At 43.9% G+C, this 15,285-nt stretch overlaps 1 protein-coding gene across 14 annotated transcripts in view; it reads left to right on the top strand.

The window, feature by feature from the left end:
- LOC149284180 (ephrin type-B receptor 2-like) overlaps positions 1-15,285 on the top strand; it is a 39,326-nt gene that overhangs the window by 11,335 nt on the left and 12,706 nt on the right. For all 14 annotated transcript variants that reach the window (XM_089497072.1, XM_089497077.1, XM_089497074.1 and 11 more), the window contains 2 exons: positions 11,844-11,999; positions 14,526-14,861. In XM_089497072.1, the coding sequence (XP_089353198.1) occupies positions 11,844-11,999; positions 14,526-14,861 (492 nt within the window). The remainder of the gene's footprint in view (positions 1-11,843; positions 12,000-14,525; positions 14,862-15,285) is intronic.

The raw sequence follows: 15,285 nt of genomic DNA, 5'->3' as shown, positions 1-15,285 counted from the left end.
ATATGTGTGATACAGGTTATTGCATTGAGGGGTTGAGACTGGGTAGAGAATCCAACATTGTGTTTAACTCCAGAAATCAATTGCATTGCCCATGGCCCTGTATTCTCTGCTAATACGGCTCCAGGTGGATTCTTGAAACTTGCCTTAAGTTGTGCAGGTTGGTAATTCTGCCTCTGCCGTCGTGAGCTGAAGTGCCGGGGCGGCTGTTGGCACGCGGGATAAGTCTTTTGTCAAAGCTTTCGCTGCCGCCAACCTCCTTTAATTAAAGACAATTACTGCTTTCAAGCCCCTCTTCACAGCTCGGCTCTGCTGTTTGCAAACATGCAGCTGCTGTAGGCCTCCGGCAGACGGCTTTCCCGGCGGCGTCCTCCCTCCCCTCTTCCTGCGCACAGCCCGCCCTCAGCTGCTGTCATGGAGACGCGTTCTCCTCCTCATTGGCGTCTCATCCAGTCCAGTCACAAAAGGTGGAAACAAACTGGATAACATCCATGGCGAGGCTGTAATAATATATTATTTAACATTAATATGGATTACAGGTCAATACATCACGGATTTATACACATTAAATTGCAATGGCTGTATCCGTCTCTTATAAGGAGCATCAGACTCTCCCCTGGGAAGGTCGTAAGAAGTGAGGTGTCTGTACCCTGAAGGAAGTCTGCGCGTGAATGCACCGTTGGTGTCGAGTATATAGGTTTGCAGTGGAAATGAAGGCATAAAACCTGCGCAGGGCGCTCCCTGAAGGACTGTTTGTGAATTAAGCTGTTTTAGCAAATAATTATTACTTTTTTTTTTTTACATTGCAGTGTTATAGGTGCAGTAACATTCACCATTTATTCGAGGGCAGCGATAGCACATTGTAGGTCAGGTGAATTTGCAGAAAACCGCATCTTCTAACCAAGCAGCTGTGTGTCACTCGACTCCAACCCAATTAATCTTACTCTATTCACCTGCGGGGTTCTTTTTGAAAATTTTAATAGTATTTGATTTATAATCATTTACAAAATAGCTCAGGAATCCTCTGTTGGCCGGTAAAAGGTACCACCTCCCATTGATACCAACGATTCCTGCAACGTTTCTTACGGTCCTTCCATTCAAAGGGTCTGACAGAACTAGAGCTGACAGACCGAGACGACCCGATACATCAGGTAAAGAGGGTCCTGCACGATGTCTTTGAACGTTTCGCTGATTCCTTTGCTAATGGTGATGTTCAGGGCTGACCACACAGCGCCCCGGCACACACAGTCTTCCTGAACTTGAGTGCGCGGTTGAGTAGCTTGTCACACTGAAATCCAGAAAAACCATATGCCATACTGTCAGATTGATGTTTTGGGTTCCGCTCATATTTACCCGTACAAAAGTCATGCAGGAATAGGGTTACTACCATGGGAGTTCACTGAATTTTTAAATCCTTTTTATAGGCACACAGTATGCAGGTGGCCTATGCTCCCAGTCTGTAAGGCCTCCATGTGTCCATGCTCGTGTTACGTGCTTCCCTGTGTGCGTGAACGGCTGAGTGAATGGGCATTATGGGGTTAACAAGCAGCTAAGTACGTGGGGATTTCACACAGTAAGTTGTTCCACCAGAATCGCAGAGCATGCGCATCTTCCTCCTGTAACAAATATTACACTATTGCATTTCTCATGATACTTTCCTCTTTCAAGGCAAAAGTAAGGTTAAGGAACTAAATGCTTGAAATTTATATTTGGTAAGAACTTGTTATGTGGCCATGAAAAGAGAATAAGACTTGGTGCCAGCGGCAGGCGGGGATGCTCGGCACCTCCTTACACGCAGCTCATCTCCCTAAGAACAGGTAAGAGGTGGGTGTTTCAGGAGAAACTCATATGATTCCTTCTGAACCCCAGCCATAAATACCATCTTGACAATTGAAGAATGGTTTACAAATAAGACGAAAGTGAAGGTTTGATGGACATTCTGTGTAACCCTAAAGGTTTCCCCAGAAGCACTTGTTTTTAAGTACAAATCTTTCTGTTAGTCTTCGTTAATTAAATTGATTTATTTTGAATTGTCTGGTATTTATGGCTGCTCTCCCCCTAGAGCAGCCCCTCTATTAATACCACACGGTCCATTGAAACCACTTAGTTTCCTGGTGTTTAAAGACACCCGGAACAGTTAAAAAGTATCAGGGTCGTTGCATTTTTACAACCCTTTTTTGAATGTTTTGGTAAAATCTCTACCATGTGCCACAGAATCGCACCAAATATATCATATTCATACAGAGCAAAAAGCATTGTTTGTTTGGGGTTAAAAGGAAAAAGTCCACGTCCACTATTCATTTTCTCCGGTCCTTTTCTTTCATTTTCCTTTCCCGAATCAGTTATTTTGCTCATATTTACCGGGCAGGCTCCCTTTCCAAGTTCTCTCCCTCGCTAAAGCCGCAGCCGTGGAAATCTCATTGGATCTGGAAGTGTTTGGAAAAGCCAACAAAAATGCTGTTGACTTCATTGTGGATTTAGAGTAATTGTCCTTAACTATCCCTCTCCAGTTAATTATGTTAAATTATGTTATTTAAGCATTCTTTTCCGGAATGTGCAAGAAAAAGACATTAAACCTAGAGAGGTGACGAACAATGAACTTTTCCAGATTTAGGGTTAAATCCTCTCTGGCGCATGTATAATAATGGCTGAACTTGGAATTTTTTGTGAAATCCTACACCTCGTGGCCCCTTCCCCCTTTAATAATTTTAAACAAATCTTTTCCATCGTGAGGAAAAAACTGCTTCCTTGTCATAGAAGGGGTAATCCCACTGCAATACAAGGGGTAATTTTACTGAGATATAAAGGGTAATCCCGCTGCAATACAAGGGGTAATTTTACTGATATATAAAGGGTAATCCCGCTGCAATACAAGGGGTAATTTTACTGATATATAAAGGGTAATCCCACTGCCATACAAGGGGTAATTTTACTGATATATAAAGGGTAATCCCGCTGCAATACAAGGGGTAATTTTACTGATATATAAAGGGTAATCCCGCTGCAATACAAGGGGTAATTTTACTGATATATAAAGGGTAATCCCACTGCCATACAAGGGGTAATTTTACTGATATATAAAGGGTAATCCCACTGCCATACAAGGGGTAATTTTACTGATATATAAAGGGTAATCCCGCTGCAATACAAGGGGTAATTTTACTGATATATAAAGGGTAATCCCGCTGCAATACAAGGGGTAATCGTACTGAGATATAAAGGGTAATCCCACTGCCATACAAGGGGTAATTTTACTGATATATAAAGGGTAATCCCGCTGCAATACAAGGGGTAATTTTACTGATATATAAAGGGTAATCCCGCTGCAATACAAGGGGTAATCGTACTGAGATATAAAGGGTAATCCCACTGCAATACAAGGGGTAATCTTACTGAGATATAAAGGGTAATCCTGCTGCGATACCGTGTTTCCCCGAAAGTAAGACAGCGTCTTACTTTCTTTTTATCCCTAAAAGCCCCACTATGTCTTACTTTCGGGGTATGTCTTATATTGGGAAAAAATTGTCGAATTTAATGCTTTCCTACCTTTCCTTTCTTCTTTCAGCTTCTTTTCCTCCTCTTCGCTCCTCTTCTTCAGTTCTTGTCTCCTTCCGGGTCAGAGGGCACGGACAGCGGTGGGCGCGGCTTCAGTGTTGTGCGCCGGGATCTGACAAGAAACCCCGGCGCACAACAGCTGTTGCCGCGCAGATCACAAGGGAGCGGTATCGGAGGTCATTAACAGACCTCCGGCTCCCTTGAGTGATTTTAAGCCGGGTTGAACCCGGCTTAAAATCACTCAAGGGAGCCGGAGGTCTGTTAAAGACCTCCGATACCGCTCCCTTGCGAGCCTGCTCCTCCAGCGGCGGACATTACTGTCCGTCTCTGGAGGGGTGCCGGGTGCCGCAGGTTGGCACCCCCTGGAGTGTGGCGCCCTGTGCGGTCGCACACCCCAAAGGTCGGCCCTGCTCTAAGGGGCCGGCCTTAGGGGTCTGCGGCCGCACAGGGTTTAAATAAAAACATCGGGGTTTTTTTTCAACTTTATTTAACATCCTCCATGTTAAATAAAGTTAAAAAAACTTTATTTAACATCCTCCATGTTAAATAAAGTTTTTTTTAACTTTATTTAACATGGAGGATGTTAAATAAAGTTAAAAAAACCCCCCGATGTTTTAATTTAAATCCTGTGCGGCCGCAGACACGTAAGGCCGGCCTTGGTGGGGACTTCCCGGCCCCTTAGAGTGGCGGACCCGGTCGCAGGTGCGGCGGGCCTAAGGGGCAGGCGCCCCTTATGCCCTGCGTTAATGCGGCCGTAGGCCGTAGGCAAATCCCCCGTGTTTCCCCGAAAGTAAGACATATGTCTTACTTTCGGGGTACGGCTTATATTAGCTGACCCCTCTGAAACTCCCGATACGTCTTACAATCGGGGGTGTCTTACTATCGGGGAAACACGGTACAAGGGGTAATTTCACTGAGATATAAAGGGTAATCCCGCTGCGATACAAGGGGTATTAGCCATACTTGAGATGGTCACAGACACTTTAAGGCCTGTACAAGCAGGATATAAATTAACTCTAGTGCTAACGTTTTGCTAATTTTATGGCCCGTTTGAGTACCTTTATGGGTCACATACCCATCAGACCATCCACCTACCCCAGTTTAATATGAGCTGCTTGCGGGTGGGGGCATTAGCTTTCAGTGCCACAGACACACAACCCACATGCACACCATCAGTCCCGCTACTACTGCCACGCTACTACTAATACTGCCACGCTACTACTACTACTACTACTACTACTGCCACGCTACTACTACTACTACTGCCACGCTACTACTACTAATACTGCCACACTACTACTAATACTGCCACGCTGCTACTGCCACACTACTACTACTACTGCCACACTACTACTAATACTGCCACGCTACTACTAATACTGCCACACTACTACTAATACTACAGCCACACTACTACTAATACTGCCACGCTACTACTACTACTGCCACACTACTACTAATACTGCCACGCTACTACTACTACTGCCATGCTACTACTACTACTACTACCATACTACTACTAATACTGCCACACTACTACTAATACTGCCACACTACTACTAATACTGCCACGCTGCTACTGCCACACTACTACTAATACTGCCACACTACTACTACTGCCACGCTGCTACTAATACTGCCACGCTGCTACTAATACTGCCACGCTGCTACTAATACTGCCACGCTACTACTACTACTGCCACGCTACTACTACTACTGCCACGCTGCTACTAATACTGTCACGCTGCTAATGCTACTGCCACCCTTTCAATAGCGAAAAACAAGGGGTCAGCATGAAATCAGAGTTACCATGGATACCAAGTAAAAACTGGAACACTGGTGTAGACTGGCTTGTCAAGCTAATCAAGACTGATTCATTTTCATTGCCCAGATTCCCAGGTACAGCTGAAGTAACCGCAGTAAAGTGGTACTTGATATTTATACATCTCGTGCGCTTATTTTAACGTTTAAGATCAATACTTTCCTCTGGGGAGCACTCAGAGTAAAAGTCTATACGTGTTGGCCAAGGCCCAGGATTGTAACATAAATGGTAGACTTTGGGAAAACACTCAGTATAACCCGTCTAGCCACTGGTTTTATGTACAGTCCGAACGAGAACGAGAGGACACTCAAGCTCCCGCGATCACATTGCGATCACACTGCTCGTAGGTCTCAGGAATCACAGGAGTAAATATATTTCTCTCTTCCTCAAAGGGCTCCCAATAGCAGACAGATGCTGACAGCAAGCTCTGTCTCCCAGGAGGGGAATTATACCTGCTTCGGACCCTCTCAGAGCACTATTTACTGTCAGGAGTATCTAATCAATCAGCTTGATGCCTCTGAGTTCAGAGGTCACAGTGAACCTCAAAGCAGGACCCTTCGCTAATGGCTTTTTATTTTGATTGCTCCAGATTGACTGATGCCCAGATAGGAGAGTTCAGTTTCTTCGAGCAGCTAAATATAAGAGCTCTGGGCAGGTGATTGGCAGCTAGGGATCTCAAGGAGCATACACAATATCCTCAGCCGGCCATCAGCATACACATCACGCCAAAGCAAACATGCACCCGAAAAGCCAAGCGGTCTGAGTGACAGTCCGTAGGCAGCCAATTAAATGCAGCACTCGGCAAGCCTTCTTATCGGAAAGATGAGACATTTCGGTGCATGTTAAATCAGCTGCCGTGTGCACTCGGTGAATATTACCACCTTCATCCTGGACAGAACCCCTGAATTTTTATAATAACACAGACACTTTGAACTATTGCAATTGTAAGTAATGTTAGTGCCATGCCCCTAGGGTGGCATATTGGCCGTGTGGCTATAGGTGCAGTTCATTGTTAATTATTACCCTGCCTGTTGGGATCCATTCCTGATAATTGGAAAGATAATAAGGAAACAGAATTCTCTGTCTGGCTTTCGCTTTTCTGCTTCTCAAGAGGTTGATTTCATATTACTGAATGGTCCTCAAATTATTGGAGGTCCTCCTCGCAGACCTTCACTTCCGGTCTCACCGTTTTTCCTGATGTTCGGTCCGTGTATAACAGCTGAGTCGGTTCTCATCTCCAGTCACTGAAATGCCGGAATGATACTGACAGCCAGGCCTTTAACGTAGATTAATGTTTGGCTAGGTTTTCATGTCTTGGTAGCCATCTGGGGTGTTCTCTGACATCTTGACTGAAAACTGAGGGTACAAAACTGCCAGGGGTTCTAAACTACCAAAAGCAAACTGTGCCTGTTTGATGCCTTCTGACTGGCTGAAATCAAGAGGGATAAAATGAACATTTTTGCCATACCAGACAGATTATTGCCTGAAACCTCGCCATCTTGGCAGAGTCGCCAATAAAGGGAGGTAGTTGTCCTTAGCATCTGGTTAAACCACCATTTCACGGGTCTCACTAAATGCATGTAACACACTTTCTGACCACAGACGTCTTGTTTCAGTGTCTTGTGATTTTAATCAGTATTTCACGAGAAGTAACTCTTTAACTTTGTTTCCGATAATAGAACTGACATTAACAATCAACTAATTAACATCCTGAGTCCGATGGTTCCAGTGTCCATGTTCCTCGTTAATCTTGCTATTACCTGCTTTAATTATGTGCCCCGTCACAGATTTAATTTAATTTGCATCTCCCTGACTGGAGATGGTCATATTCAGAGCCCTGGAGTTCCCGGGTGTCTGCGTCGGGCTCTGTGCGGAATTCTGATGAGTGATGAGACGTGTATCACTAGGCACCTACTGAAAGGTCACGTTGGTTTCTCGGTGTGGTAATAAACAGATAAAGGAATGAGTTATTCCACGTGTAATAGTCCCCCATCCCCCAGCTCCCCCTCCGCAAGGCTGCAGAAAATTGAGATTTTTGTATTATTTATTTTGGAAGAACCAACCTATTCTGCAGCCTCACATAATGACAGCTCAGACGGTTCCAACAAAAACATTCAGAGGACGGGATGGACTTCTTAGTTCATAAAACAGAAAGCATATTTAGGATGAAGTCTATGTCTCTGAGCCCAGGGAATGGATCACTAAATACTGGCAATTCTATTAAATACAACAATCAATGATATCGTAACTCTCTGGGCCCAATAGGGATGTAAGAGGCTCATATTAAATATGGGATAAAAGAAGAAACAACCCTCAGGGAATTAACAGTATGACAGACCGCTAGACACCGCGCTGTGGTTTCCCAACAATTCACCATATGGACTCTTCTGGTTAAAAAGGGTTTTTTATTTCTTTGTTTATATCTTTAGAGACTATATACAGCAGCCTCTAGCGACACATCGAGGATCACTTTTATTCTGACACTATACTCCGTGACACATTGCCCAAAAATTGGTTCAACATGGGCCCAACAAGCACAGTTTGCTTTAAGAATCCACATCGTAAAACTTGCCACATGCTCTTCCTTAGCCAAACATGTAATCAATACGTACTGATGACGTTATATAATCTGTCAGTAGGAACAACATGTACTATAGAGCTTTAGGGCCACAGTTTGAAAGTCCACACTGAGTACAGAGAGGACAGGATTTGGGTATGGGCAGGTTCTTGTACCACTGCTTCAGTTGATAGTAAACGGCTTACCAGGTCACAGTCCCATTATTGTTGTGCGTCTAGAAAGAGGTCCCTGGTAACCAAATGAAAAGATATCAGGCGGGACATGTTACAGCGACCCCTGCCAAACCAATACCCCATGGCAGGGTTGACACTAGTGCTGTGATCGTGGCGACCCCGAGGATATTCCTGGGCAGGCAGATCCCGTAAAAGTCTGGGGCACTGGAGAGGTTACTTTGCAGATGTAAATAGCTGAAGAAAGCTTTAATCATCATCGTAGGATGGCGAATGACTAATTCACCAATAAGATTTATGCCTCTTAATGTTTCCTAGAGATTAAGGCCATTTTTACCCTTTTCACTTCCAATGGACCAAACCATGTATGTCAAGTTTACGACTGGCCTTAAAAAGGCTTTTAAAGGCTGTATAATGTCCTGATTTATGAGTTTAACGATAAAGAGATATGATGCAGATAAGATTATCCTGCCTTTGACACCAATTAAAGCAGGGGAGCTTTTCTAGATTAAGACTTTCTTTGTTAAATATTCTTTGATCTGCCGCTCACCTTCCTGGCGTTGTGGGATGAGAGAGCCGTATACGGACTGGGTTACTGGAGTTATATAGCTCTGTTTATTTACTTAATTTTTACGAGGGATTCTTTGGGGAAGGTAAACGGGTTTTATCACCAACTGGGAGTATTGTAGATCCTTTTACAGGTTCTCGAAATGCTTGCAGAGCTATAACATGTTTTCTTGTAAAAGTTCCATGTCCAATTAGCTTCCTCCCAAACTCAAGAAAAGACTGCGTTTCACAGAAATAAAGTGAATATCTCTCCAAAACATTTGCCTGACCAGCTGGGTGTCCACTTCATCTCCTGCTGGCAACACCTGGCGTGGCCCAATACACTGCACTCCGCGCATGCTTAGTGAGAGCTGGTTTGCATTCATTGGAGACATTGTTGTGTTGCCTGCAAGGACTCCCAGGGGACTTACCCTTATCCTAGCGAAACTATGTTTTTAGAATAAGTTTTGTTAGTGATACAGGTCCACTGGTGATGAAAACATCCAACGCATTTCTGTCTCTGCACGCGAGGGACACCCAGAATAAGTTAAGAAACGTCACTTGTTCAGACGAGGAAAAGACTGGCCTCTCCAGGGAAAGCACCTCAGTAAATGATGGCAGTTGTTTGCGTAGGGAGTGATTCAGAGCCAGGCTGTGTAATGGTGTTTGTTTAACCTAGTTAATTCTGTAGGTAACATTCCTGAGCGGAGTCTCGGTGTCTCCCGATCACATGAAGACTCCTCCAAGAGGAGAGGCAGGTGTCCCCTTCCCGCCTGCAGCGGCCCGAGCATCTCCCAAGAGCTTGGAACCACCTCGTAGCTACTACTGTCAACAGAATTAGCAGCAAAATAAAATACTCCATTCAACAGAAATCATATAATCATTTAAACAAGTTTACTTAAAGTGTGTAAGGTAATCACTGTGATTACGTATAAACCAAAAATTCCTTTCTTTAAACGTACATACTCCAGCTGCAGCGCGTGTTTTTACACAAGTACATTCATAGAACGCTGCGCTCAGAATACCGAGCGGATAAATAAAATGTAATAATGTAATGTCGCCCTCCACCATTTTCTCTATTTTCCGCATGTCGCTTATAAACCTGTTTGTGAACATTCGCCATCTTATCATTCTTATCATATGTTATAGGGTTTGATCATCATAAAGCAGGGGTTGCAACAATGACTTTGGATCAAGGTAGTGCTGCCTGTACATGGCCTAACCCTTTAAGAAGTGACGGATTTGTTATTGTTTTGTTTTTACCTATCTGGACTGTATTTTCTGCCTTGCCAGTCCCTGATGTTGATGGCGTTCTTATCGAAGCCGTGATCTGGTTATTGAGAAGGTTTTAAACCTCTGTTTTTAGACTGTTGGAGAGTTCTGGCTTTTGTAACACTGAACGTACATTCAATACTCGTATTAAAACAATGAGAACCATCTTTTGGTTTTTGCAAGGAAATAATGTCAATTGAAGCAGAGCTGGTGAGGATGCAACGTGACACATACGATCAGAATCGCGGTTCCTGAAACGATCCAGCGTGTACCAGATAATTTACTAATTGTTTGTTCTTTTCAAGGGTAATTCAGGACGTCTGGTTACTCTGGGTGTAGGGAAATAGAAACCCTTAGCCATGAGATGAAAGGCTGCTTTTTAATGTACTGAAGGTATGAAGTGGCCTGTGTCTCTGTAATCTGGCCGCTCAGAGATAAGGATAGTAAATATATAATATCTTTACAGCTTCCTGATAATGCGCTGTACAATGCCTGACATTGTGTGTGTGTCTTTGTGGCTCTCTAAACATTGACTTTTACTGCCAGTCATGACAGGGCATGTGACAAATGGGATTAATTGCTTGTCTGGGGTTAAATGGAAATTAAGCCCTAGGCCAGTAATTAAAGAGCTCAGTGTCTGAGGCCAATGTGGACCCTTTGGAGATGCCGCTCGGTCAGTGGCACAGACTATGGGACAGGACTCATTATACGGCCATCTGCAGCTCCTGTCCTGTCTCTACCTAAAGTAGGGTTTCGCTGAAGGGGACACTGACCTCTTAAAACGCAGGTTATAATAATTCTGAGATTTACTGTGCGTGATAATGACTTATGTGTGATGTTTAACAGATTAAAAAGAAGAGTGAGCGATGTTACCAGCACCAGAATTAGTATCAAAGCACAGCTTTAAGGAATGCACAGAACACTCAGGCTAATGCAGTCCTGAAAGTCTGACTCTTTTGTGACATTTCTAAATATAAAATTAGAAATATCTGGGCCATATGGTTACCCTCACGTGAAGAGCTTACTGTTCCCTGCAATGGCATTGAAGCCAAACTAATATATATCCTGACAAAGCTCTGAATATCCAGCAATAAATGTGAAGCTGTACTTTACTGCATAAGTTGAGCATCCTTGTACTGCTTTTTGTGGACAGTAACCCTGTGACCTCCATTGACTTCAGATTAATTATTATTTCCCATTCTTTGCCCTCAGTAGCATTCATGATTGATTTGGGAATTGTTCTAGAGGTGGGATTCACAGGAAAGTCTACATTTGTTGGCATTTGGTGTTATCTTGCTGATACTGTGACATCTGGGGTAGTGAACGGCATTTATGAAATTATTTGCTGCGTCTAAACATTAACTGAGATTAATGGTCTTAAAAGCAACACAATCTGTGACAAATAATGTGATTAGTCCCTGACGGTGCATTTATCACCTGAATGATTAGATGTGTGAAGTGAGCAGGTGGTAACCACATACCCCATGGTGCCTGTAGCAATGTACAAAGGCTGGGGGTCACATCCATCAAATAGCCACAAACTGGTGGTCACCTGGTGGTGCTGTCTTGCTTAAGAGACCGTTTATGCCTATCCTATTCCCCAACAGACTAAGGTTGGGCTCCACGCAACCTCCACCTAATTAAATTAGAATGTCCCATTAGTGGAGAGGACTCAGGTAATATATGTCCAACGGGGATAAACCATATGGCCTGTCCTCATTTTCAGCATATAGGCTACATAAGTACAGTTCCTATATGTACAGTAGGCTCTATCCCTTGATGGTATCTTCTTGGTAGGTAATAATCTGTGTATGCATTTTAGCAGAAGAATGATAATTATTGTTTACAATGAAAAATAAAATTTTATTTTATCTCTAAATTTTGGTGTTTTTTTTTTTTTTAGGTTGCCCCACTGGGATGTTTAAGGCAAATCAGGGTGATGAGAGCTGCATCCATTGTCCAATTAACAGTCGCACCACGTCTGAAGGGGCCACGAACTGCGTGTGTCGGACTGGATACTATCGAGTAGACTCAGACCCCATCCAGATGCCATGCACCAGTAAGTCATGCCCTAAGAAACTAAAGACAGGGGTTTCCGAACTCTACTTTTGGTCTTGGAGAGTTTGGCAAAAAGTTGCAGGGCATGCGCATTCACGAAATACAGATAGGTTCATATACGTAGCAGATCCTATGGAATCAGATAGCGATATCCTTAGTGAAAAAGTGGTTGTTACATGTCTAAGCCACCCAAAATACCTATACATTATAGAGATAATACGAATTTAACCATTTTCATTCTTCAGACTTAGCTGGTCTCATAAAACCCTGCTAGTCTTGGCTTCCAGATCTTTAATGGCGACACCAAATGTCTTGTGAATCTAGATATATGGCTTCATGACCTCCCAAAATCCTGTCATAATGTCAAAAGTGTCATAAATTAGAAGTCTGGAGGCACTAATATACACTGCAACAATGGATTCTTCTTCATATGGCCTCTTCGTGACCTGTACTTACACACACACACACAAGGTGATAAGATTTAGGTTGCTCATGGAGAAGCCGGAGCTCCAAGTACTTCAGAGGCTCAGACCTGCCCATCAGAATCCTCTGGCCAGAAACCTGTGAATCACCTGATATGTGGACGACCACGTGCCACACAGCTCAGAAAATCTATGTCCCCTCATCCTCGACCTGTTTTACACGTTAAGCGGCTTGATAGAGTCTCTTCTCCTGCCCCTGATTGAGTGGAATTAAGACTCAGGTCTCACCATAAATTTTTTTTAAGTTTTACCATTTGATGTCATTTGCTGTATTCCTGTGGGTATTTAGTATTTTTTTTTTTTTGGTAACAAACTTAACTGGGACAGAAAGCTTGAACTGTTGCTCAGACTCCCCCTGCGCACACAGATGTAATCTGCCCAGATTCTCCGAGCCCCCAGCTCCCCAGTACAAACTATTCTAGAGTCGTTTTCTGGTCTGGTGGCCCGGGTCAGTGTTCATTGTATTGGTCCTCATTTCATAACTTCAGTTGATTATTTCGAGGTGGTTTAGTGTGTTGAGGCTTAGGCTGGTTTTCTTTAGCAATGAGGCTTATTTCTTCAACAATATTAGGAAGAAACGTTCCTATTTAGTGAATAAAGAGTTGGACCCAGCAAACTCTGAATGTATACAACGCCAAGAATGTAGAAATAAAGATTGCGTGCAGTAAGAGCCATGTGAAGGGGAGCAAGGCCAATAAGTTCAATGCTAGGAACCCCGGCAGTATGTGCCATGTGGCAGGAAACATCCACGGTGGTTTTGTGAGATTGGTACAAATACAGTCGAACACCAGTGTGTCTGCAGGTTCCATTCCAATTCTTTGTGAGGCTGAGGCTATGTCATCACCAGTGAGGATCGTAGCCGGCCGAACACTCCCTTTCCCAAGCCGCCCCTCTAATAGCTTACAAATGTTGCAATGCATGATCTAAATAAAAAGGTTTGGGCTCAAAGAAGGTGAAATATGAACCCGACTAGCAAGGGTAGGCAGACATGATGGGGGAGAGGATGGAGGGAGGGATGTGAAATCAATCACAGTCTTGCCAAAATAAAGAGTAAACCTATTCCCAGTAACGTCCTTAGCAAAGATAAAACAATGCACAGACATGGGAGAAATTGCCCAGCTGTGAAAAATTACAGAATGTGTTTTCTGAGCCCTCGACTGACCCATAGGGATTGGTGAAAGAAGTCTATAGAAAGTCCCTTAAATACACAACATGCGCTGACATTCTGCTGTATAGCTCCAGTCCTCGGGGGCCACAAGCAGTTCACAGTTTTTGGATAACCCATCCTGAGTGCAGGCATCTCAATTAAACATTTATTAAACTACTTGTGTTCAGGCAGAATCCACGGAATCTCTGGCCAGTCTGCGGCCCTCGAGGACGGGAGCTGTGCAATCCTGTGTACTGTTAGTACGGGTAACTTAATCAGCATGTAACACACAGAAAGACTCCACGCCGACAAAAAGCTTTAGGCTTTAATCCTAGTCCTGAGTAATCCAGAAACTCAGCGTATACTTGGTTGGGTCCTCTCGATTTTTTAGTTAGATTGCGACTGATGCCTCACGTCATGCCCTGTTTGCTTCGACGGCTGCTGATGGCGCAGCTGGTGCCCATGCGCTGGACATCCTGCAGCTTTTAACCCCGTGAGATACAGGGAGGAAAATTGCAGATGAGAGGAGAGTCTGCTCTATGAGGTCAAGATGTTAATTTTTCACATTTGTTTCCTGCTCTGCTTTTATCAAAGAAATTATTGTTTATCTTTCAACAGATCTAATTAAAGGCATGTGCGTTCACGGATAAGCCATTTCTTTCTTACGTTCAAAACAGCAGCTTTTGTCTGTTTGCCCCCGAAATGCCCGTAGACTGTTCAGTTGCAGGTACTGTCCTAAAATGAATTTCAGGAAACGTAGGAAAAATAGGTTGAGGTGGTTTCGTATTGGGTGCCGGACTGAATGCTGCTAAGGCCCATGCCAGCGGTATCATGTCCCAAGCTTTTCGGTGATTTCCACTCATATATCTGATTTATGGTGGTGTTTCTGTCTCCCCAGCGACACCATCTGCTCCGCAGAACGTGATCTCCAGCGTGAACGAGACATCTCTGATGTTGGAGTGGTTGCCTCCAAGAGACTCTGGGGGACGGGAAGATCTTGTCTACAATATAATCTGCAAGAGCTGTGGATCCGGCCGTGGGGCCTGTACACGGTGTGGAGATAATGTACAGTTTGCCCCACGTCAGCTTGGCCTAACGGAGCCGCGGGTTTATATCAGTGACCTCCTGGCCCACACCCAGTACACCTTTGAGATCCAAGCAGTGAATGGCGTAAACGACCAGAGTCCGTATTCACCCCAGTTTGCATCCGTCAACATCACCACCAACCAAGCAGGTACGTCACCTTGTTTTATGTCCAATTGTGTCGGTGGTTTATTGCGAATGTCCAAACTCTTATAGCAGGTATAAAAGTAGGCAGAAAAGACAAGACCAACGCCTCTGTCGGGAAGCTCAGGGTTTCTTGTATCATCATTCAGCACTGATGCCAACATTTTGTCTTGCTTTTTGGCCTTTAAGCTAAGACCGTAAGACTGATGAAGCTGAGATGCTACTGAGCCCCCAGAGAAGGTCTGTCTGGACAGGACCCAGCAGATTATGGCATCTAGAGGGCTGAGGCTGGTAATGGCATTGTTTTAAAGGATTTCTTTTTACAAAAATGAGCCGAAATGCCAAGTTGGAGCCGTCACATAAGACACAGAAAATGAAAGTCAGCCAAATTCATCAATCCTTCTATGACGAGCATTAGTATTAATATGGGA

This window comes from Sceloporus occidentalis, unplaced genomic scaffold (genome assembly GCF_023333645.1).
Source record: "Sceloporus occidentalis isolate IW3139 unplaced genomic scaffold, rSceOcc1.0.p SCAF_98, whole genome shotgun sequence".
Classification (NCBI taxonomy): domain Eukaryota; kingdom Metazoa; phylum Chordata; class Lepidosauria; order Squamata; family Phrynosomatidae; genus Sceloporus; species Sceloporus occidentalis.
This window is presented reverse-complemented; position numbering and strand designations above follow the sequence as displayed.